Here is a 20,566-nt window from a genome sequence, read left to right on the forward strand (position 1 = left end):
AGATTGGCAGACCAGGAACTTTCTTAAGACAGTCTTCTGATGCCTGGTAAATCCAGGAGAGAATTAACTCTTTGTTGTCCATGCAGTTTTGTTAAACACAGGCAACTGTAACCATCCTGAAATATCCTGCATCAAAACCCGTGTTCAAGCTTTTATTGTTAGGAATCTTATCTAATGCATATTAAAGTTTTGGTATTTAATAATGCTTTCTTTGAATAGATATAGTTATTCCTCCCATAGAAAGAGAAACTGCTCCCTCTATGATCAGTTCAAGTTTGTTTTAAAAATGCATAGAATTTTTAAAAACACATCCACATATATAGCACTAAAATATGAAGATGAGGAACATCTACACACAACTTTGGTAGTATCCACTGACAAATTCTTTTGACAGCAAAATCCACTGGGGCAGAGCTCTGTCACCAGATGCCCCATCACATCCCCATTCAGAAATGGACTTACAGTCCTAACCCTCTGAGAGCAGGGGCACCCATGTCCTTGCAGGCCAAAGACCACCCTTATAATAGTTCTGTTTTCTTCTATTCTATTTTGAGAGAAATAGGGGAAATATTAAGGTCTGATCAGAAATCAGTTCTTCCCACATGATAGCTGTTTATGTTATAAGAAACATTTAGGGCCAAAGAGAGAAACCAATAACTCTTCTACCTTATATCCAATTAGATCTGGGTTGGCTGGGAAAGACTTAGCTACATTGCAGCAATCTGCAGTCATTTTTTTCCCCAGCTGATCTTATAGGTTTTTGAGCATAGCCTTGGTGGGTTTCAGGGTCTTAAAATAAAAAGTGGGGAAGTGCCAGTAATTGCTGTCCCAGTTCCAACAGGCTTCCAAAATGCAAGCAGTGAATTACCCGAACCTGCAAACACCCAGGAGAGGAATTAAAGTTCTGCTTTGCTAAACTGCATTGCTGCATTTCACATGTGGTCTACAAAATGAGTGAACTGTGCTTGAGTGGACATCGGTAAGTAACCTGTTAGAGCTATGAGACTGTTTCTGAGAACTTGCTGACAGTAATCTGTAACAGATTCTTTTTCCAGAGTTTTAATTATTCAAAATTGCTGTTTGCGATGTAAAAACAATCATTTCACTTATACTAAGGTAATTTCATTTCTTAACCTGCATGAGAGATGCTGAAAATGTGAGTGCACTGGATATGGGAAGGGAGGTTTGAGAACAACAGAAATTGAAGTTAAATTCTGCACAGGAATTAATTTGATGAAAGCCCTAAATCAGAGCATAATTTGAGGAATACAGAGGGACATTAATACCAAATTAACAGTAGTAATTTTTTTTAACCATTTCATAGATATATTGTCTCAACATCAGTTAGGATCAATGACAGTGCCCCTGATCTGGAACACAGACCAGTCTGCAACTGGGCTGGAGTTTTGCTCAGGCTTGCCTGTGCTCAGTGATACTGGTAGTGGGTGGGCAGGCAACAGAGGTGCTTTAATCAGGTTTTATTTTCTCTCAGTCCTGTTCCTGGTTTAATTCAGACAAGTAGGCTGTAATTCCTTATGGTTTTGAAAAGAGAGCCAGAGCAGCCAATGTACGAAGTAGGTGCATGGGAATGATTGTGGGATCTCCTCCATCAGGAATCTTCAAACACAAAAAGTGCTGCCAGGTTCAATTAAAGTGGGGTTTCAGTTGCCAGAGCTGCAACACACAGCTGCATTGCATGCTTCATTCAGACATATTGCTCATGAGAAACAGCATTGTGATAAATAACTGCTAATCCTGAGCTTTAGCATTTTGCCCTTGGTACAAAAAGAATAAGGAGGAGCTTTCAGATGAATTATATTTCCCACATTTTTGCATTCACTTAATGTTGAATTAGTGTCTGAAAAGGTGCAGTGACAAAATCAGCCAATGGCAAAGTCATTTTTCTACTTTATACTCTTGTATGCTAACGTAGCGATCAAATCTGAAAGGAAACCTGTTCATCTTCACATCACTACAGCATGAAGATTGGCCCCCAGCTGCACTCCTGTCTATGTGATAGAAGTAACTATGCAAAGGTCCTCAGCTAACAAATTACTGCTGTTCTTTAGAAGCAACACATCCACGGTGATTTTGTTTCCACTGCCATTTGGGTCCTGTTACTCTCAAAACTGCCATAAATGAGCCCTGTAAGTCTGCTACTGCAAAATGAATGGTTTATGTCTTCAGCGGGATTTGTTTAGAGCTTCACCTGTATCCCATTAACATTCCCTCAATGGTGTCAATGGAGTGATGCCAATTTACGTTAATTTGGAACTACTCCATTTTATACAAACTGGTTAATCTAATACTCTGAAGTGTGTTCTTTGAATTTAAAGAACAACTTGGTTTCTGCCTACAGAACTGCTGTCTGAGGCAGACCAAACCTTCGTAACGCAGCCAAACCCTCTTGTCTGTTAACGTTTGTAAGTTATTTTGTCTTTTAAAAAGAACTATTTTCTAATGTGCTGCAGATTAACAGTAGTGATTACACACTGTTAACTACAATACATTTTTCAGCTTCTGGCGCTTTTAAAATGTTGATTATAATTCTTCCTTTGTTTGGAGATTAAAAAAAAAATCAGGTTTTAAGTTTAAATTACTTTTCTTATCCATAAGTAACACAAACGGGGTTGGAAGTTACATACTTCGTAGTGATACAACAGCAAGCCCCGTGCCCTATACAGGGAAATTTAAATCAAGCATGAATCTCCTCGTTTTGCAGCAGGAAAAGCGACAAGGAGGTACAAAAGATGCAGCGGCTCTGGGCTTATGGCACGTGTTGTTCGCGGTGAGGCAGCTCCCACGGCTCGTGTTTGTGCAGGGGGCTTGCGGCTTCCTCTCCGCGGCGGGGCGGAGCGGGGCGGCGGGCCCGGGCGGAGCCTGCCGCTCCTCCGCCCCGGCCGCCATGGCCGCCCCGCCACCGCCGGAGCCCCCCCCGGCCGCCATGGCCGCCCCGCCACCGCCGGAGCCCCCCCCGGCCGCCGCCATGGCCGCCCCCCCGGCCGCCGCCGTGGCCACCCCGCCGCCGCCCGCCCGCCGCTGCGGCCGGCTGCCCGCCGTCGAGCCGCTCCTCTTCCTGGCCACGGTGGCCCTCGGCCTCCAGGGCCCGCTCGCCACGCAGTACCTCTGGGACCGGCTGGGGGCCGACCTCGGCTACAGCGGCCTCAACGCCAGCGGCGCCGCCGGCTGCGGGAACGGCAGCGGCAACGGCAGCAGCGGCGCCGACGGCCCGCGGCAGGTGGGAGCCGCGTGGGAAACCGGGCACAGGGAGCGGTGGCCGCGGCGAGGGGAGTGGGCTGCCTTCCCCGTCCCTTCTCCCAGCTGCCCGAGGAGCTCCGCTGAGGGCTGGAGCTGCAGGGGGAAGCAGCTCAACCTGCCTTAGCAGCACCCTGTGCAGGGCCTCACGTGTGTGTGTTTTTCTTTTAGGAAGTGGAGGCCTTAGTCTCCCACTGGAACCTTTATATCAATCTGGGAGGCTTCTTCGTTGGTCTCTTCTCTGTGACTCTCTTTGGGCCATGGAGCGACAGCGTAGGTCGCCGTCCAGTGCTTGTCCTGCCTGCAGCAGGTATGGCCTTGCAAGCCGCCATCTATCTTCTCGTCATGTACCTGCGGTTGCACGTTGGCTATTTTCTCCTTGGACGCATTTTGTGTGGCCTCATGGGAGACTACAACCTGATCCTGGCTAGCTGCTTCGCCTACGTGGCTGACACCAGCGACAAACGCGCGCGTACGTTTCGCGTAGCCATTCTCGAGGCCTGCCTTGGCATAGCAGGCATGTTAGCCAGCATTGGTGGTGGCCAGTGGCGCAAAGCGCAGGGGTACATCAACCCCTTTTGGCTGGTGTTTGCTGCCAGTCTTGCTGCTGCTCTCTATGCTGTTTTCTGTCTTCAGGAATCAGTGAAGCAGCGGAAACCAGCCAAGCTGTTCACTCTCAGTCATTATATGGCTGTGTACAGGCTATACACAACTCCAGAGCGCCAGAGCTCCGGGCAGAAGCTTGCACTCTACTCCTTGGCTTTCTTTCTTATTGTCACTGTGCACTTCGGAACCAAGGACCTCTACGTTTTGTATGAACTTGGCTCCCCTCTTTGCTGGGCCTCTGATCTCATCGGGTATGGTTCAGCTGCTAGTTACCTGGCTTACCTGAGCAGCCTGGCAGGGCTGCGGGCCCTGCAGCTGTGCCTTGAAGACACCTGGGTGGCAGAGATAGGACTGATCTCCAATATTTCTGGCTTGGTTGTGATTTCTCTTGCTGCTACAACGCCACTGATGTTTACAGGTGAGGCCGAATTCTTAGATCCTTATATCTCAGGGTCTTAGCTTAGAGATGCCAGAACATGCAAGAGAGCAGTGTGCTCATGGGAGAACAATCAGGTGAAACAAGTTCTGCCTCTGTTTCAGCCCATGTACCCACAAAACTATGACTTGCCAACAGCAAGGTTGGCCAAACACTGAATTTGAAACTGCAACTCTATAGTTCCTACAATGTTAGGTTTTCAAAAAGCCATACAGATAAGGCGTAACTCTGCATGCAGAGGCTAAAGAGCCATTGTGAAAAGCAAGAGGGTGAACTGGGACTAAAGGGTAGCTGAGAGAAGCAGTCTGGAGCTGTACATTCATGGAATTGACTTTGGAGGCTTTGTTTGACTTTTAAGTCAATACAGCTTCAGCTGAGCTTTCCCTAATGTGTCATATCTTGCTCACAGGTTATGGGATTCTGTTCCTTTCCATGGCAGCCACTCCAGTCATCAGAGCCAAACTCTCCAAGCTGGTGAATGAGACAGAACAGGGTAAGGAATTAGCCAGTATGTTTAAGCCAGGTCCTGAAACACTGTCCTCTTGGAACATTGAAACCAAACTGCTTGAGAGGTCAGGACTTCTCTAGCTTCTTCAGACTCCTTGTATGCCCATGCCTGCACTCTCAGGCCCTGGGTGACACTTAAATTTGTCAGAATAATTGTCAGTTTTCACTCATGCAGATTTGCTGCATTTTGAAGATGAGGGCAAGAAAAGAAAGCAAGAGGAAAAGTATTGCATTCAAGCTCAGGAATGGATCATCCCCTGACCCGTTGGTTTCCAAAACTTTAATGAGGAGCAAGAGTTAACGTGGATTATATAACATGCAGAAAATAGTGATTTCCCTCAGCATGACACTTCTCTGTAGATGAGTAACAGTGGGTAGAAGCTCAGTGTTGTTGGAGAGTTATATCATTGACCATGGTGAAAGATCATGGGTAACCCCCAGTAATTTGTTTGAAGAGCTTGCACTTGTTGTTAAAGTCTGCCTTGGAATACCTCTGTGGGCAGAGAGAGAGAGAGAAGGAGGGATTTGAGGTGGGAAGGGTCCAGAAGTGACTTTGCAGAACAGTTTCTTGTATTAGAATGAAGGTGGCATACACTTGATAACAGGTTTATGATGCTAACCCTGTAGAAGGTAATCTTCTGCTGTACGTAATGATTAACAAGCGATAAGATGTGCTTGGCAATAAACAGATATAGATAGCCTCTTCTAAGGTATTTACAATTCAGCTGATATATAACCTCCCTGGTCAGCTCTGGTGGTACAAATTCTGGAGGTCGGTGAGGTGGTCTGGCCTACAGAGAAGCCGAATGTGGCATCTTCGGCTTGCTTGGTCAGGCACAGTATGCCTGATCTCTGCTCACAGCTCTTGCCTCACCACACTTGACAGTGCAGACACCAGTTTTCTGATCAGGAGTGCAAGCGCTTCAGAAAGATTCACAGAATCCCATTGAAGGAGGCAATGTGGTAGAGACATTTCACCTGATGATTCCCAGGCAGGGCTGTCTTATCATTAACCTCTTTTATGTCCTGTCCAGGTGCTCTCTTTGCTTCTGTTGCCTGTGTGGAAGGGCTGTGTTCACTTGTGGCTGCAGGAGTGTTCAGCTCTCTCTATCCTGCCAGCCTGCACTTCATGAGAGGATTCCCCTTTCTCTTTGGGGCTCTGATTCTTCTTATTCCAGCAGCTATTATTGGGTAATTTGCTTCCTATTTCTAAACTCTGCTAGAAGACCTCTGAACTGTAATATAACTGAACTGCTATTTATTCTTCATAGGACAGGAGTTTGCAGTAGATTTTTAGGGTGTGTTTCCAATTGCGCTTATGGGAGGGAGTTTAGTGCCCCGGTAAGTGGAGGTGCAAGTCCTTTTTTTCTAACATCTGAGTCGTAGGGATAAACCTACAGCCCAAGTAATGTAACTGCCTACATTGAGAGTGTTTCAAAGTCTCACTCCACCCCTAGAGTTGAATCCAGACTCTGGAGTTGAATGTATGTTCTGCCCATAAAACTCTGTATGGAAGGCAGCATCTCAAAGGGGTGAGGCAAAAAAGTTGCATGCTGAGAGTAGTGTGAATCTGAGGCTGCTGTCACCATGGTGCCCTGGGAGTGACACAGAAGTACTTTTGGTATGGAACAGATGGAATTCTCTTAGCTTAAATCTCTCTTCCTGTAGTTACCTTACTAAAAAGCAAAAGTAGTGTCGTGATAGAAAATGAGCTCCCTGGTTATTTCTGGGAGAGAGGATGTGTTGAGATTGCAGTAGAAGTGCAACAGCTCCTGGCAGGGTCATTTCTTTTCTGTTACTGTGAAACTAAAGCTTCGTGCAGAGAAGTTCCAATGTGCTTTCTTAGGCTCTAACTCTGTTCTTTCTTTCTTAGGTGGATAGAAATCTGGGACTCAAAGCTTGAATACAGTCACTTCTCACATGCTTCCCTGTCACTTCCACACGGCTGAACAGTGACATAGCAACAACGGATTGGCTGGCTCAGCAGCATCCATCTCCTGACTGCTATGTGTTCTTCCCTTGGAGAACAGATCAGTGTGTGAGGGACACCTTGGTTGTCCTTGCTAATTTTTAAATGCCAAGTAGTTGGAAATCATGGCTCTCTACTAGGAACTTGATTTGCAGGTGCGAATGCCTCCTCACTGTTCTGTTGATTCGTCTGTCAGGGAAAACCCAAGAGATTCAGACTCAAAAGCTAATCAAGAATAAAAACTATTGTTGGCCATTTGCAAGGCCAGTTAGTGATTTCTTTTCTTTTTTTTTTTTCTTTTTTGGAGTTTTTTGTGCCATGCTTTTAGTGATGGGAGAGGATGGAATTCTCACCTAACTGCCAAGCATGTTCCCCTCTGATTACTGCAGTGTGCAGCAGATCAGCTGTTGGTGTGGGTGAGACTTGTAGAGCAGAACTGAAGCAGACAGGTAGCCCAATGGTGTGCTGCCAAGAAGAGATCTGTCTTCCAAATCAGTGTGTTGTGAATAAAAGAATCATGTTGAATGTCATAGGCCGTGCTAGGCTCCTGCAAAAATCCTTGTAATAAGCAGTAGTTTTTCACAGGTGTGCTATTATTGTCACTATTTAGTAAACTGATTTTAGTTTCACAAGTGAGAGGGGTCCTTTATGACATCTAATGCATGAAGTGCTTGTAGTTGCAAATGCCAGTGCCACATCCTGTTTGTCCACGTGCAACTCAGCCCACGATTTCAAAGGTCCTTATGAGAAGTAAGAGGTCAGGTGAGAATACTAAGGTACAAGCTGGTACCTTAATTGACAGAGCCTGAAACTGATAAAGTTAAGGATAAAATTGACAAAATTGGGCCCCCTAATTTAAGGGCCCACCTTTGAGGAGCGTGTGCTAGAAGGCCTGTGAAACTGCTGCTGTGTTTATGGTAGAGGCAGGAGCAGTCCTCTCTTATTGGTAGACTGTGCTGTTGGGATGAGCTGATGTGGGGACAGGACTGGTATCTTTAGAGGTGAAATTTTACATTGTGGGGGGCATGATTTTTTGTCTGTGACCTCTCTTGGGCTGAGCTTCTCAGGATAGGTTGATGCCAGCAAGCCACTTACGTAGTTGTTTGCCCAAACCCCAATGTTCGTATTATTTCTAATTGTTCTTTTAAAAGCATTAAGTATTGCCTCAATCATATTTTCTTCAAACTGTAATAAACCAATAGTTCTGATAAGCATTGTACACAGTGTTCAGAGATGTAGGCAATAATGTCCTTACTGTGAAATTGCTTGGCAGATGTGTTACTTCCAGAATTAATAAAGTGTCCATTTTCTTTTATGGCTCATAAAAAAGATAGCTTTTGTGGTACAGCTTTTTGTGATTTGTCCTTGCCTCATTCAGTGCTTATCTGTCCGTTATTTTCATGCTTCACTCTTCAATTAAGACTTTGCAGTAAAGAAGCAACAGCAGAAAGTTACCTGCTGTGTGGGGAATTAATATGTCAGGGCCCCAAGTCAGGAGGAATGCAGTTTTGGGAGTTGCAAGCAGCTATAACCTGCTTTTCCAGAATACCAGAGTAAAGCTTGCAGCAGTGCTTTGTCCATAACCCGTCCTTAAATACACAGTAAATGTGTAGTGCTGGTATACAACTTTGTTCCCTGTTCATTAGGAGTTTGTTGATAAGAGCAGGAGAATTTGGGAGTGAGGAGACAGAAGATGGAGAAGTAGGAAGGTTTTAAGAACTTGGTGTTATGTCACTTGATCCTTGTAGCTATGCCAGTGGACATAACTCAAGCAGGACTTGTGCAATTCAAAGGCTAAGGCCAGAATTAGCCTCCAGCCAGAACAGGGCATGCTGTGAGTGTTCTGTTAGATGTTTGTGGCTGAACTGATTGTGAAGTAAGTCTCTTCACCAGCAGAGTCCATGGGTTCCAGTGCTACCACTTGCTAAACACTGTGCAGTGGAGTGAAACTGTTGTGTACTGGCTCTACTTTCCTGTTTGTCACTGTGCTTGCAAAGGAGAAGTTCAATAGGAACTATTATACTCTATACAAAAAAAATAAAGTTTTTCTAGGCTCCCTTCCAAGAACTACAACCCTGAAGCAAATACATGACCCATGCAGTGTGACTGTGGGCAGCAGGTAGAATACAGTGAGCTACACCAGGCCATGCAGAGATGAGCATGAAGTGTGGGTTCCCACAGAGGATGGTGTCTAGAGAACTTGCTGTCAGCATGTCCTGCCCCTTCAGAGGGTGAGAAAGCATGATGGCAAGAGAGGACAGGTGGGAGAAGGCTGCAGGGAGAGAAGCATGTGACACAAACAGAAAAGAGGTGAGGATTTAGAGTATAAACCCAATTTATTAATAATGGCTGACAGAACGACTTTAAAGTCTTTCCGATATGACATGACAAAGGAATAAGAAAGGGTGAGAACAGAGAAGCATTTATCTCTTCAGGATCTTCTGCTCTGTCTGGAAGGGGTTGAATATGGGATGCTTTGCCAAGAGTAGAATAAGTTCATCGGGGCGAAGGTAGTAGAATGGTAGGGAAACAGGAAGAGTTACAGTCTGGGCAGCTGGAGCAAGAGGTGGGATCTCATTGCAGGCGAAACCAGCTAAGCTGTAGAAGACAACTAAATCTTCTCTATATTGAATGGTGGGTGAGGAGGTTAAATGATAGAGAGCTCCTGGGAAACCAGAAGCCCTTTTTACACAAGATTTTTGCTTCTGGTATCTTTCTGGGGTTTTTATGTAGTGTCGTAGGCAGCAAAATCTTTAGGACTCTTTGTGGGGGACGTCAGTGGGCATGGAGGCCTTGATCTTCAATCAGTGACTCAAAACTTCTCCCTGAAGAAGCTCACATAAAAGCTCTGTGGCTTTTATCCTTTCGCAGATTCACCTTTGGGCTCATCTGCTGGCTTCCTCATATTTAATCTGAAGATTAGATAGATTCTGTTTCTGATTAATGCGGGGTGGATATGGCCATTAACGTTCTTTCCCCAGAAAGCATAGATGCCATTAACTATGAGCTGGTAAGAACTATCCATAAAGATGTGATTAAGCACCACAATTTAACTTTTTTTTTTTTCTCTCAAATATTCATGAATCTAAGCCAAAGCAAATGCTTGTGTTCCTGAAAGCTAAGGCGGGCAGCAAGCCTTCAGGGAGAGCCAGGAGAAGGACAAGGTGACTCGGTTACTCCTGGACTGGAACGTAGCTGAGCCTCCTCATTACCTCCTGAAAGGTAAGGGTTATCCTGAGCAGGGATGGACTTGAGGAGCTTTCTGCCTTATGTTCTGCAGAGGGGTCCATCAGCCAGTTCCCCAAGGAGTCTGGGCAGGCAGCAGTTCCTTGGCCATGCCTTGGTCTCGCTCCTTGTAGGAGGGCTGTGCGTGTTGTGGTTTGGGTGTCCTTTTGCATTATTAACTTCGCTCTGCATCAGAAAAGACAAACTCAAGTCGGTGGAGCTGTGGTTTTGCAGTTCTTAGCTTCAAAATGATACCTTGTTGAGAGCCTGCTCACCCTCCAAGCAGGTATGAGAAGTAGGACAGGCCCGGAGGGCAGAATTCAGAGGAGGCGTGTTGAGGTGCCTGTATTTCCTCTACTGCAGTGTCGACAGCAGATGCTGGCCAGTCCTGCTCTGAGTTTTTGCTCACACCTAGCAGCCTCCACCTGCCCTTTTCATTGACATCAAACCCCTTCCTGACATTTCAAGGTGAGTAGCTGCAAAAGGATCTGGTGGGTGTTGAACAAGGGGTCGGAAGAAGGGACACGGAAACAATTGCTACCTGGCACTGCATCCAGCGGAGAGTAGGGACAGCCCTGAGCTTGAGGAGCGTAACCAGGGCTATCAGGTAAGTGCCAGTCAGCAAAGAAATGAGTCAGCTCCTGTTGAAAGAACTAACCATAAGAGATCTGTGGTGGAGAACCAACAACAGAATAAAATATAGCCAGTGTATAATAACTCCACAGGTACAGCACAGCAACTACCATCTTCCATATCTACATGGTAATATATTTTTAAGAGTCCCAAACCAGCCTCCCGTGCCCTGTATATAAGGACCTGATAAAGTGGCAAAGCTGAGGCATCAGATGTAGGTAAGGGGTTGTTTTAAAAGCACTTCTTGCAAAGACCCTTTGGAAACTTCACTTGATCTAAAACTAAACTTCTGTGGCCAGAACTAAGAGCACAAAGTGGTTATGCAGCATTAGGAAGGGAAAGGCCTCAAGGAGGGAGAGCGCTTAGGTGTTGAAGGGGCAATAATGAGGAAGTGTCTGCCTGAGCAATCAAGAAGGACCTGACACTCCCTGCCTGAATGCATTATCTTCCCCAAACATGGGGATTTCCTTAGGCCTTAGCTTCTGTTTGCCCTTTCCTCCCTCCACTGCTGACCTTAATGATATTCCCTGAGGACCCAGCAGAGGCTATAAGAGGCTCACGGGCTCTTTCCTCTCAACTGCTCTTCTCCCTCCTGTGTCCTGCTGCGGCCCCTCATTACCCCTCTAGCTTACAGTACTTAGAGGATCCCTCCTCTTGGGACACGTTTTTTGGGTGGTGCTGCAGCTATTTGAGTGGGGGTTGGACTGTGCCTGTGTCCTGTGCACTTGCTGCACTGTGGTAGGCATAGCCTGAATGTCCTGCCTAGGCCAGCAGCCACCTGAAGGGAGGACATGAAAGACAACCAGTCCCTCCTCAGCAGGTCCACCCTGGCTCTGCTCCAGGCACCAGCTAAGTGAGTACTGGCCTTCTAGTGCTAAGGACTTGCATTTGGGGATAAAAAAGGACTAAAGCCCTGTGACTGCCCCAGCCACAGGCCTTGTCTCAAGCCAAGAGGTAGGCCAGGTCCTGAGGGAGGGAGGCTGTTGGGCAGCACTAAGATGAGAAAAAGTCTAGAGGGAGAGATTTGGCCCCACCGGAAAAGGGGTCTCCTGGAAGATCTGTGGAGGGAATGAGGCAGCTGTGTTGTTTCTAGGTCTGCCCAAGAGAGGGCAAGCAGTCCAGGCCATTCTCTGACCCAGCCGAAGAGTCCCGGGAGGAACGGCCCTGGAGGAAGCGGATGATTTTGTCAATTGTGGCCTCCTGGTACTCATGGGACCATCTGCGTTGGAGGGGAAAATCGTAGTTAAATTTTCTGTTGTATGAGATACTGCAACATAGCTCAGCATGCTTGGGCAGTGGGCCAGAGACCCCCTTCCTCCACATCCAGTCCAGCTCTCCAGTAACATCCCTTTTCCCTGCAGAAAATGGAGGAACACTAGATGCTACAGGAAAGCCTCCTTCCCCTGGACCCTGTCAGAGGGCTACAAGCAGTTTGGAAACCTGGCCTGGAGCGCTGCTACCCCACAGGAGGAGAAGGGCACCCGGTCTGGCTGGAGGACAGCAAGCTGGGAACCTGCCAGCGTCGCTCCTGCCTAGGGGGCAGTGGTGGTGAGGATGGGTATTCTCCCAGAGGAGAGGGAGTGGAAAACCGTTTATTCATATGAGTCCCACACACAAAAGCAGCGGAAGGACTACAGTGGGGACCTTTGCTCTCTTCATACGCTGGAGCACCTCCAGTGACTCACCTCCCCTTTGGCCTATTTTGCCTCCCTCATCTCTTTCCCCCAATTTCCTTGTGTTCTTTGCTACTGCTTATGCAAGCTGCTCTTTCCTGGTGCCAGGGCACTCCATAGCACAGGCTTCTCTTACTTACTTGATGCCATTAAATTTCAGAACAGCTCTCATGTCCTCAGGAAGTGTCTGTGGATCGGGCCACTCAAAATGGTCTGTAACCGGCACAATGTTCTTTCCAGAGTTCAGGGCTGTCACGATCTCCTGTGGGAACGTGCAGTGCTCAGACTGGCCTGCATCAGTCCATCACCAGCCCGCTCCTGCTCCAACTCACACCATGCTCCCATTTTCTGGCATCTCTTACCTTGTGCACCCAGTCCTTGCATTCAGGGTCTCCCATGCATTTATCCAGTGCATTTGGTGAGAGGACCAGCACAAAATTGCGGGCACTCATGACACTCTGGATCAGCTTGTCCTCAAACTTCCCTGCCTCCAGCTTCTCCACATCGATAAACACACTGAAGCCGTGCAACTGCAGGTGGACCTTCAGCAGGCTGGTGGTGAGAGGAGACAGTATCGTGAGGAACACTGCTGCCAGTGCCTGGGTTTCAAGCACTCTCCCACCATGTCAGCCAGGACATTGTGAGACAGAGGAGCAGTGAATGGGCTCCTGCAGAGCATGGCATGGTCCTTGAGATGTCCACTGCCAGCCCTGCCTGCTTACAGGTATCTGAGCTCTTGCAGGAGAAACAAGGAGCAGGACATTAACTCCCTGCTGTGATCCTCTACAGCCCTGTGAGTACAGCATAAGAAAAGGTGAGTCAATGTCAAAGAGGGACAGAATGGCAGTTATGGGACGGTGAATTAGCCTGTTTGCCATGCAGCTTTTGGCATTTGTTGTCCCTGTTTGTATTTCAACTTTTGGCACCCCGCCACCACCACCCTGCCTTCCTCCCAGCTGCAGCCTGCAGTGCTCCCTTTCTCATGTGTGCGGCCAGCTCTGCGCTCTTCCCGTAAACTGTTCACCAGCCTTCGCTCTGGGCTTTAACCCAGCATGATAATGTTGCCCACAGGACCCACCTGGCTAGCTGGGACCCAGTGCTCCTCCGGTAGCTGATAAATACATCAGTCCCATTGGATGAGATTTGCAGCGTTATGGGGGAGTGAAGCATTTCTAGACAAAGCGAAGGGCAACAAAAAGTTAAAAGTGCCCAGCAATTCGTCTCAACCCAACCCAGCTCAGCCTCAATACTTGCCCCCATTGCCCCCACCCGCCTGCTCTGGGGCCAAGCGCAGCAGCAGAGCCCGCACCCCTGGCAGCAGAGAGAATGCGGACGCGGTGGAAACCCATGTCAATGTGGCAGTCCTCCTGCAGCTGCTGCTCTGTCACACGGTGCAAGAAGTTGCGATTGATGCCACACGTCAGTAGGTTGTACGTGTACTGGCGAAACTTGGGGTCGATGCTGCCCAGCCAGTCAGCCAGGTTGCTGCGGTCGCAGGTGGAATAGTTTGCAAATGTCTTAAGTTCTGTCAGCTCCCGGAAGAACCTGGCAGAGCAACAGATGAAAGCGCTGAGCGGGGAGAGGTAATTGCTGAACCAGACAGGGCCTAGAGATGCTTGATAACACATGGCTTTTATCTGCACAGGAGAGAGTGCACTTACATGCTGTGATAAAGAATGAACAAAAGAAATGGAGAAAGAGACAAACCAGCTGCATGACTGTGGGAGCTTTGGCCCTCAGAACATGGAGGCCTGAGGAGCTCAGCCAAGGGAGGAAAAGCCCAGGTAAGTTCCCATTTTCCAGGGTAATGTGCAGGATCCCACCTCAGTTTCTATGCAATAGATAGTCACTCCCCATGCCACACCTCTCTGGGGCATTGGCCCCATTGCAGGAATCCCTCTAGGCCTGCATACTGCACTGTAAGAGCCCTGGTAGTCCAGGTCTCCCTTTTTGAGGATCTCTGTTCTTGCCTTGCGGGAAGGGAAGGGCACAGATCTTTCTCCTGTCTCTGCCATAGTGGTGACTGCCAGGAAGAGGCCAGCATGTGCTAGGAGTGCTCCTGGGGTAGAGTGCCTACCTCTTCCGAGTGATGCTGGAGTCCATCCCCAAATCGTCCTGCAGCTCCTTCTCTGTCAGTCGCAGGAGTATGTCCCCGTCCACCTGGTGGTCCTGCCAAGAGAAGCCCAGGCAGGGGTTTCAGAATCTCAAGCAGGGGCTGCAGAAAGCTGCCCCTTGCTGGAGACAGCTCAGGGGCATGAAGCCATCCTCCCACCACTGGGAGACAGGGCTGCTTTGCACAGCTTGCGTAGTCTCCCTGTGGCTCTGCTGGTTTGCACAGCATTAGCATGCCCAGGTCAGGACTGAAGGAGACCTGGCATGCACAAGCCTCAGTACCCAAGTGTTTGGGCTAGAATTTCTCTCAGGGACAGTACCCAGACTTGATGCCTACAGAGGTATATGTGAGAGAAGGAAGGAAGGAAGGAAGGCTCTTGTAGAGGAGAAGGGACTGGTGGCAGGAGACACTGTTCTTCTCCAGTAGCCTCCCTCAATCCTGGAGCCCTAGAAGGGCAAGCAGCTGTTCTGTTCAACGATTTCTGCACCACCAAGTGCTGATGTGTGTGTGGAGACACTGGGACAGGGTGGTACAGGAGAAGCTTCTTGGGTGAGATGCTTCCACCCCTGCTGCAGGATGGGGCAGAAGAACCCACTCAGCTGTCCCTCCCCCCAGCACATGCCCTACCAGGAAGCTCTGGCAGTATTTGTTGAATCCGATCTGCTGCAGCCACGTCTGCACCTCAAAGGTTTTCCAGTTGGGAACAGTGGGCAGGATGCGCCGAGGCACCTCCTCCCCTATCATGCGCAGCACCTTTTTGGCCAGGGAAGAGGTTGTGCCGCTGGTGGAGTAGCACACTATCCTCTTCAGGCTCTGTGTAGCCCCAATCTCACTGAAAATCTGGGGATACAAAGGGAAGACACATGACTTCACTTCCCCTTCCTTGCCCCCACAACCTGTGCTGGGCCATCCTCGGGCTGAGGTACTTGGTGAGCTCAAAGGGGAGCAAAGGACACCAGGATGCGATTGTGGAATCCCTTCCCTTTTGCATCTTCTTCCTGCCGGCCAGCCTACCCTTTACCTTTGTTTTCTTCTGCCTAGTTTTGATAGCAGCCTCTGTGCAGAGGTAGAAGGCAGCGATGCACTGTGCCTCCAGCCGCGAGCTGTCCAGCAAGGGTACCAGGCGCTGCAGGTCATCAGCTGTCCTTCCCTGGGTGTTGTCACTGCTGTCCAACATGTCACACGCAAACTGCCCCGGATCCAGAGAGGCGATGAAGGGCTCCACTAGAGCCAGGGTCCCCGACCGCTCCACCTCCTTCTCGATTTCTTTGTTGGTGGCCAGCACTGTGATGGCCAGGCACGCGTGCAGGCGAATCAGCTCATCATCCCTTGAGAACACTAATGGGAAAAGCCACTCTGCCGTCTTCTTCTCAATCATGAGGCGCTGGTTGGCCTGCCCTCCGTACATGGCACAGTTGGCCAAGGCCATGGCACAGTGACGAAGCACGATAGGGTCCGTCCAGCGGCACCAGTAGAGGATAGCATCCAGGCCTCCATCAGAGATGAGCTGGAAACAGGTCTCCTCGGTGTGTTTGAACATGTGCTCCAGGATGCCAGAGATGCTCTGCGCCAGCTGGGGAATGTCTCGCTCCTTAGCTAAATTCAAGATTACTCCCAGACCGATCCGAGCGATCCGGTCCCTGCAGAAAGGAGAAACACAGGCAGGTGAGGGGCCGATGGCCTTGCAAGCAGTGAGAGTAGTGCCTAGCGTGTGAACTTCTCCAGATTTCAGTGGCGTTTGCCCCATGAGAGACAGACACTTTCCTGCAGGCCCTGCTGCTGGGTTGCTGTGCAGCAAGTTTTGACAGAGCCCATTTGGGTCTGATGGAGGATCTTGTGGTGTGACAGCATGTGGGACGCACAGCCCAGGACCACTGTGCCAGGGACTCCCTTTTGCTCCACCTAAAAGGTGCAGAGCAAACAACAATGCAGGTAAGTTAGTGCTGGGAAAGAAATAGATCTGTTTACTCAGCCTTCCTGAGGTGTGCGTTTAGCGGTAAAAATTTGTTTACCCCTAATCAGTGTTGTCACCTGGCTGCCTTCCAGTTTGGTACCAAGTGCAGGACAAGGTGTTTTGCATGGGACTGAACAACTGCTCCCAAAGTCGTCGTGCAGCAGTCCAGGCCATGATTGAACCTAAGGTCCTGGCCCTGCGCCACGAACAGCAGAGTCCAGCATCTCTGCAGCCTTCTTATGAGGCAAAGGCAACACATCACAGCCCTGCCCTTTCACGCGCTCAGTGCGTAGCCATCGCATGTGCGGGACTTGGCCACTCTGCTAGCTGCTCGGACAGGCGCAATGCCTGCTCTCTGATGAAGACAGGGAAACAACTTCCATGAGAACAGAGATATCCTGATTACATGACTGAAACTACGCGTACCCTCTGGCCATGTGGCTGATGTGTGTGTGGACGCTCTTGGAATGGTGACAACTGCGTTTCAGTCATATCACTGTACCGACAAGGTCAACATGACAGGGAGAGGCTGCAGGGCCCTTGTGAAGGGAGGGCCCAGGTTCACAAACTGCCAGGACTAGTGCGTGGGTTGCAGTGATCTCCCTGCTGGGTGCTGGTGGGTGCAGGACTGGCTGTGGGGATACGCGAGAAGAAAGTGGTGAGAGATGGGAACCTGACTGTCCTACTGAGGACCACCAGCTACTGCTCATGCACAGCTGGGCTTGGGAGCCCTGTGCTGTGACGATGGTCTCGGAAAGATGCCCGGAAGGGGGCTGAGCCCTAATGGCCTAGAGCGAGGAAGGAGGAAACAATAGGGCTGGGTGCTCAGCTGCGTTGCCCCCCAGGCTGCCTGGGATGACGAGTCTGGTGGCTAGGGGGATGGCAAATGGCAGCTCCATCTCTGGCCTAAGAAACAACTGCTCTGGTGCCGTGGTGGATCCGCTCCATCTTCGTAGCACGAGTGTTGGTGCAGATCTCCCTTGCTGTATTGCTTGTAAGACTGAGGACCGTAAGGCAGTGCTGTATTTCAGCCGCAGCAGCGGCTCCATGTTGGCAGGCACAAAGGGCATTTCTGGGAAGCCCGTGGCCTGCATGGCTCACGCTGACCTTGGGGTGGATTTGGCAGCAAACGCTGCGGAGAGCTCTGGAAAAAAAGCCCTCACCCTGGGACTGGCTTCAAGCCCAGGCTCTGCCATGGCATCAGATGACAAATGCAGGCCCGTCGGATCCCCAGAGCTGTAGGATGGAGCCGGAGCTGAGACCAGTCCAGCTCCTGCCTGAGCCCTGCTGCTGCAGCACTCAGGTGCCGGGAGAGCTCTGTAACTCAGAGGCTCCAAGTCAGAGGCCACCCCTGGGCCACCCTGCCCTCACCTGGAGGTTAGCGGCAGGGCAGGGCAGAAAGCACCGGTGCCGCAGGGAACAAGAGAAGGCTGGGGGTCAACTACCTGCACTGAGATCCTGGCCCGCGACAGCTCTTGGAGCAGAGACGGCGACTCCTGCAGCCGCTTGCTCTTGCCAGGAAGTGAATGCACTGAATTCAGATCATGCTCATGATGTTTCCTTGGATTAATTCCACCCTAATGGACTTTCCTTGTTTAGCTCTTTGCTTCTCTGGGCCTCGCTTAATGCAGTGGCAGGCAGAGGCTGTGTGCCCATGACTCCACTGCAAGCCCAGCACGATGCCCGTCAGTCCATGAGCTAGCCAATGTCTAGAGATAACCCAATCCTCTCAACAGCTCCCCTGCCCTAAAGCTCAGCATACCCCAGCTCTGCCTCAGAGTGCAGCTCCAGGAATGGGACTTTGGTAAATGTTTCCTAACCCTGTTGATACCTGCAGACTTGCAGGTGTTTCTCTTCTTTACCAGGCAACTCTGCATACCCGCACCAGTGCCATCTGGCAGAGCCCACTGCTGCTGTGACATCCCCGTGGGCCCCTCATAGCTGCCACAGCAGGAGGGCTGAGGGCAATGTCCCTTCCAACTAATGTGCTCCTTCTTGAAGAGCCCGAAGCCCTGGTGAAGGACAGAGTGGAGAGATGCAGATGCCTTCAGGCAGAGCATGGCAGCGATAGCTGTGCACCGAATGGCACAGGGAACCTGTGCTGGAAAACAAGATGGAGCAGCCGGCGGGTCAAAAGCCTGCGGAGAGGATGGGGATGGAAACTCCCCAACGTGGAGGGCCTCGTGGTAAGACGCACTGCATGTGAAGCTGGGGCAAGATTGTGAACTATGGCCAGGCTTTCTCAATGTGTTGCTGAATGCCTGGCTTGGAGCAGACTGTGTGTGGGCACACTGCCACAGCCACTGTTTTGCCCCAAGAACTGGAGCCACAGGAGCTATCAGTCAGCAGGGTATTAGGAAAAAGGAGGAGCAATGACCACTCGACAGGGAGGAAACAATGGCAGTGATGCAGGGCTCCACTGTCAGCAGGGCACGTGTGAGCGAAGCCAAGGGCTGGGCCCACACAAAGCTGTTTTGGGGCTGTTGCCTGCACAGCAGATCGCAGTGCTGAGCTGGAGCACCTGCTGGGCTGCCTAAGTCCAGGGCCTCGAGTGAGGTGCGGCCCAAGCCAGTGCCCCAAGGCCCCTCTGCGGTCGCTAGTAGAAATGGTATCATGGGGACAGCACAGAGAGCCCAGACGTAAAGGCTGCAGCCAAAAGGGACAAGTGATGGAGCTCCCCCCAAGGCCACACCTGGCCATGGGCATCCCCATACGAGCCCTGCTCAGCTTCCTCAGGCTGGGCAGGGCGCTCCCCTCTCGCTCGCAGCGTGCAGGAACGGAGGGGCGCTGGCTGAGCGGCCGCGGAGGGGGAGCGGGGGAGCGGCGTCAGCACAGCCCCACACGCCCCTGCCCGGCTGAGGGCCAGTGCCTTCAGCTGGTGCTGCCCTGCCCTGCTCCGGGCTGCCAGCCGGCAGCACTGCGTGGAGCAGCCCCCTCGCACGGTGTGAACCTGTGCAGAGGCCGCTGCGCTCTAGACTCGCCTGGAGTAAATTAGATCTCATCTCTGAGCAGGAAAGTCGGGTGTGTTTGCCTGCACAGCCCTGGCGTAGAAAGGCCTGAGGCTGGTGCAGCTCATGTCAGGCGGACGGCTTCTCCCCAGGCTCTAGCCGTGTCGGGAGCCTCTGTGCGAGTGCTGTGTGTGAGGGGCTGCAGCGTGGTGTGGAGGGTGTTTGATGCCCTGGGAGCACCCAGAGGAGGGGAATAGGGGGGTACTGGTGGGGTGGGTGGAGGAAATTGCTGCATGCATGGGCAGGGGGTGTGCCTGCAGAGGGAGGGTCTGCACGCGTGGAGGGGAAGGTCGCTGCTGGAGGGGGATCTGTCTAGGGTGGGAGCTGTGCCCGGGGCGCACGCTGCACTGGGGCCAGCCCCGGGGAGGGGACGCTGTGCGCCTGGGCTGGGCTCTTTGCAGACTCACCTGTTTTCCGCCACCAGGATCTGCTCAAGGAGTTTTCCTGCCTGGCACTTGGTCTCCAGCTCCGCTGTGTGCAGCAGGTTCAGCAGCAGGTCCAGGCCGCCCTCCAGGCGGATCGCATCGCACAGCACTTTGGCTACGTCCCTCCCCAGCGTGGGCATCCCCCAGGCTTCCTCCACCAGCTGGAAGACCTCCGCGATGGCCCTCCTCAGCTCCGCGGGACCAGCCGCCTGCTTGGCAGAGGAGATGGCCAGGTGCAGGGCAGGCAGGATCCGGTCTAGGGCCGCCTGCACATCCGTGTTCACCCCGGGGGAAACCTCGCGGCGCTCCCTGGTGCTCCCTCCGCCTGCCCACCAGCCCGGCTGGCTCACGCAGTCCGGCACCGCCAGCCTCTCCGCCCCCGACATGGCGAAGAACCGGCACAGTTTATAGACGGAGACGAGCAGGGTGAGCACCATCGGCAGCCACTAGCGCAGCATCCTTGGTCCCCCTCGTGCCGGGAATGCCTGGGCAGGGCCGCCGTGCTCCTTGGGGGACCTGAGCCGGTGGAGGGGATGGCGGGGAGGTGGAGGAGGGGGGACGGAGCTGGCCGGGCGTCCAGGTGCTGGGCTGGGACACCGGCTCCCTCTCCCTTCCCCGCCCTGCCGGGATGCGGAGCTGGAAGCAGTGGCAGGAACCGCCTGCTCAGAGCCAGGCTCAGCATCTCCAGTCCCCGGGGCTGATGTCACCACGTTCAGGCACCGCCTCTCCAAGGAGGGGCTCGGCAGCAGCATCCCCCTCCTC

The 20,566-nt window shown here is 51.2% G+C and overlaps 2 protein-coding genes across 2 annotated transcripts in view; one reads left to right on the forward strand and one right to left on the reverse strand.

Annotated features, from left to right (window-relative positions):
• SLC46A1 (solute carrier family 46 member 1) overlaps window positions 1-8,104 on the forward strand; it is a 67,610-nt gene extending 59,506 nt beyond the window's left edge. Inside the window, exons 5-11 of the mRNA XM_026105607.2 lie at window positions 833-979; window positions 1,979-2,147; window positions 2,723-3,238; window positions 3,427-4,279; window positions 4,707-4,790; window positions 5,839-5,995; window positions 6,678-8,104. Coding sequence (XP_025961392.2) covers window positions 2,139-2,147; window positions 2,723-3,238; window positions 3,427-4,279; window positions 4,707-4,790; window positions 5,839-5,995; window positions 6,678-6,753 — 1,695 coding nt within the window. The 5' untranslated portion in view covers window positions 833-979; window positions 1,979-2,138 and the 3' untranslated portion in view covers window positions 6,754-8,104. The remainder of the gene's footprint in view (window positions 1-832; window positions 980-1,978; window positions 2,148-2,722; window positions 3,239-3,426; window positions 4,280-4,706; window positions 4,791-5,838; window positions 5,996-6,677) is intronic.
• A 986-nt stretch (window positions 8,105-9,090) lies between these two features.
• SARM1 (sterile alpha and TIR motif containing 1) lies at window positions 9,091-20,505 on the reverse strand. Its single transcript, XM_026105638.2, has 9 exons — window positions 19,787-20,505; window positions 15,439-16,057; window positions 15,045-15,257; window positions 14,382-14,473; window positions 13,614-13,849; window positions 13,383-13,476; window positions 12,667-12,856; window positions 12,445-12,566; window positions 9,091-11,850 (listed from the first exon to the last, which is right to left on the reverse strand). The coding sequence occupies exons 1-9, from the start codon at window positions 20,239-20,241 to the stop codon at window positions 11,721-11,723; spliced, it is 2,151 nt and encodes a 716-aa protein (XP_025961423.1). The 5' UTR covers window positions 20,242-20,505; the 3' UTR covers window positions 9,091-11,720.
• Between the last annotated feature and the right edge of the window lie 61 nt (window positions 20,506-20,566).

The sequence above is a fragment of the Dromaius novaehollandiae genome, chromosome 19, assembly GCF_036370855.1.
Source record: "Dromaius novaehollandiae isolate bDroNov1 chromosome 19, bDroNov1.hap1, whole genome shotgun sequence".
NCBI classification, from domain to species: domain Eukaryota; kingdom Metazoa; phylum Chordata; class Aves; order Casuariiformes; family Dromaiidae; genus Dromaius; species Dromaius novaehollandiae.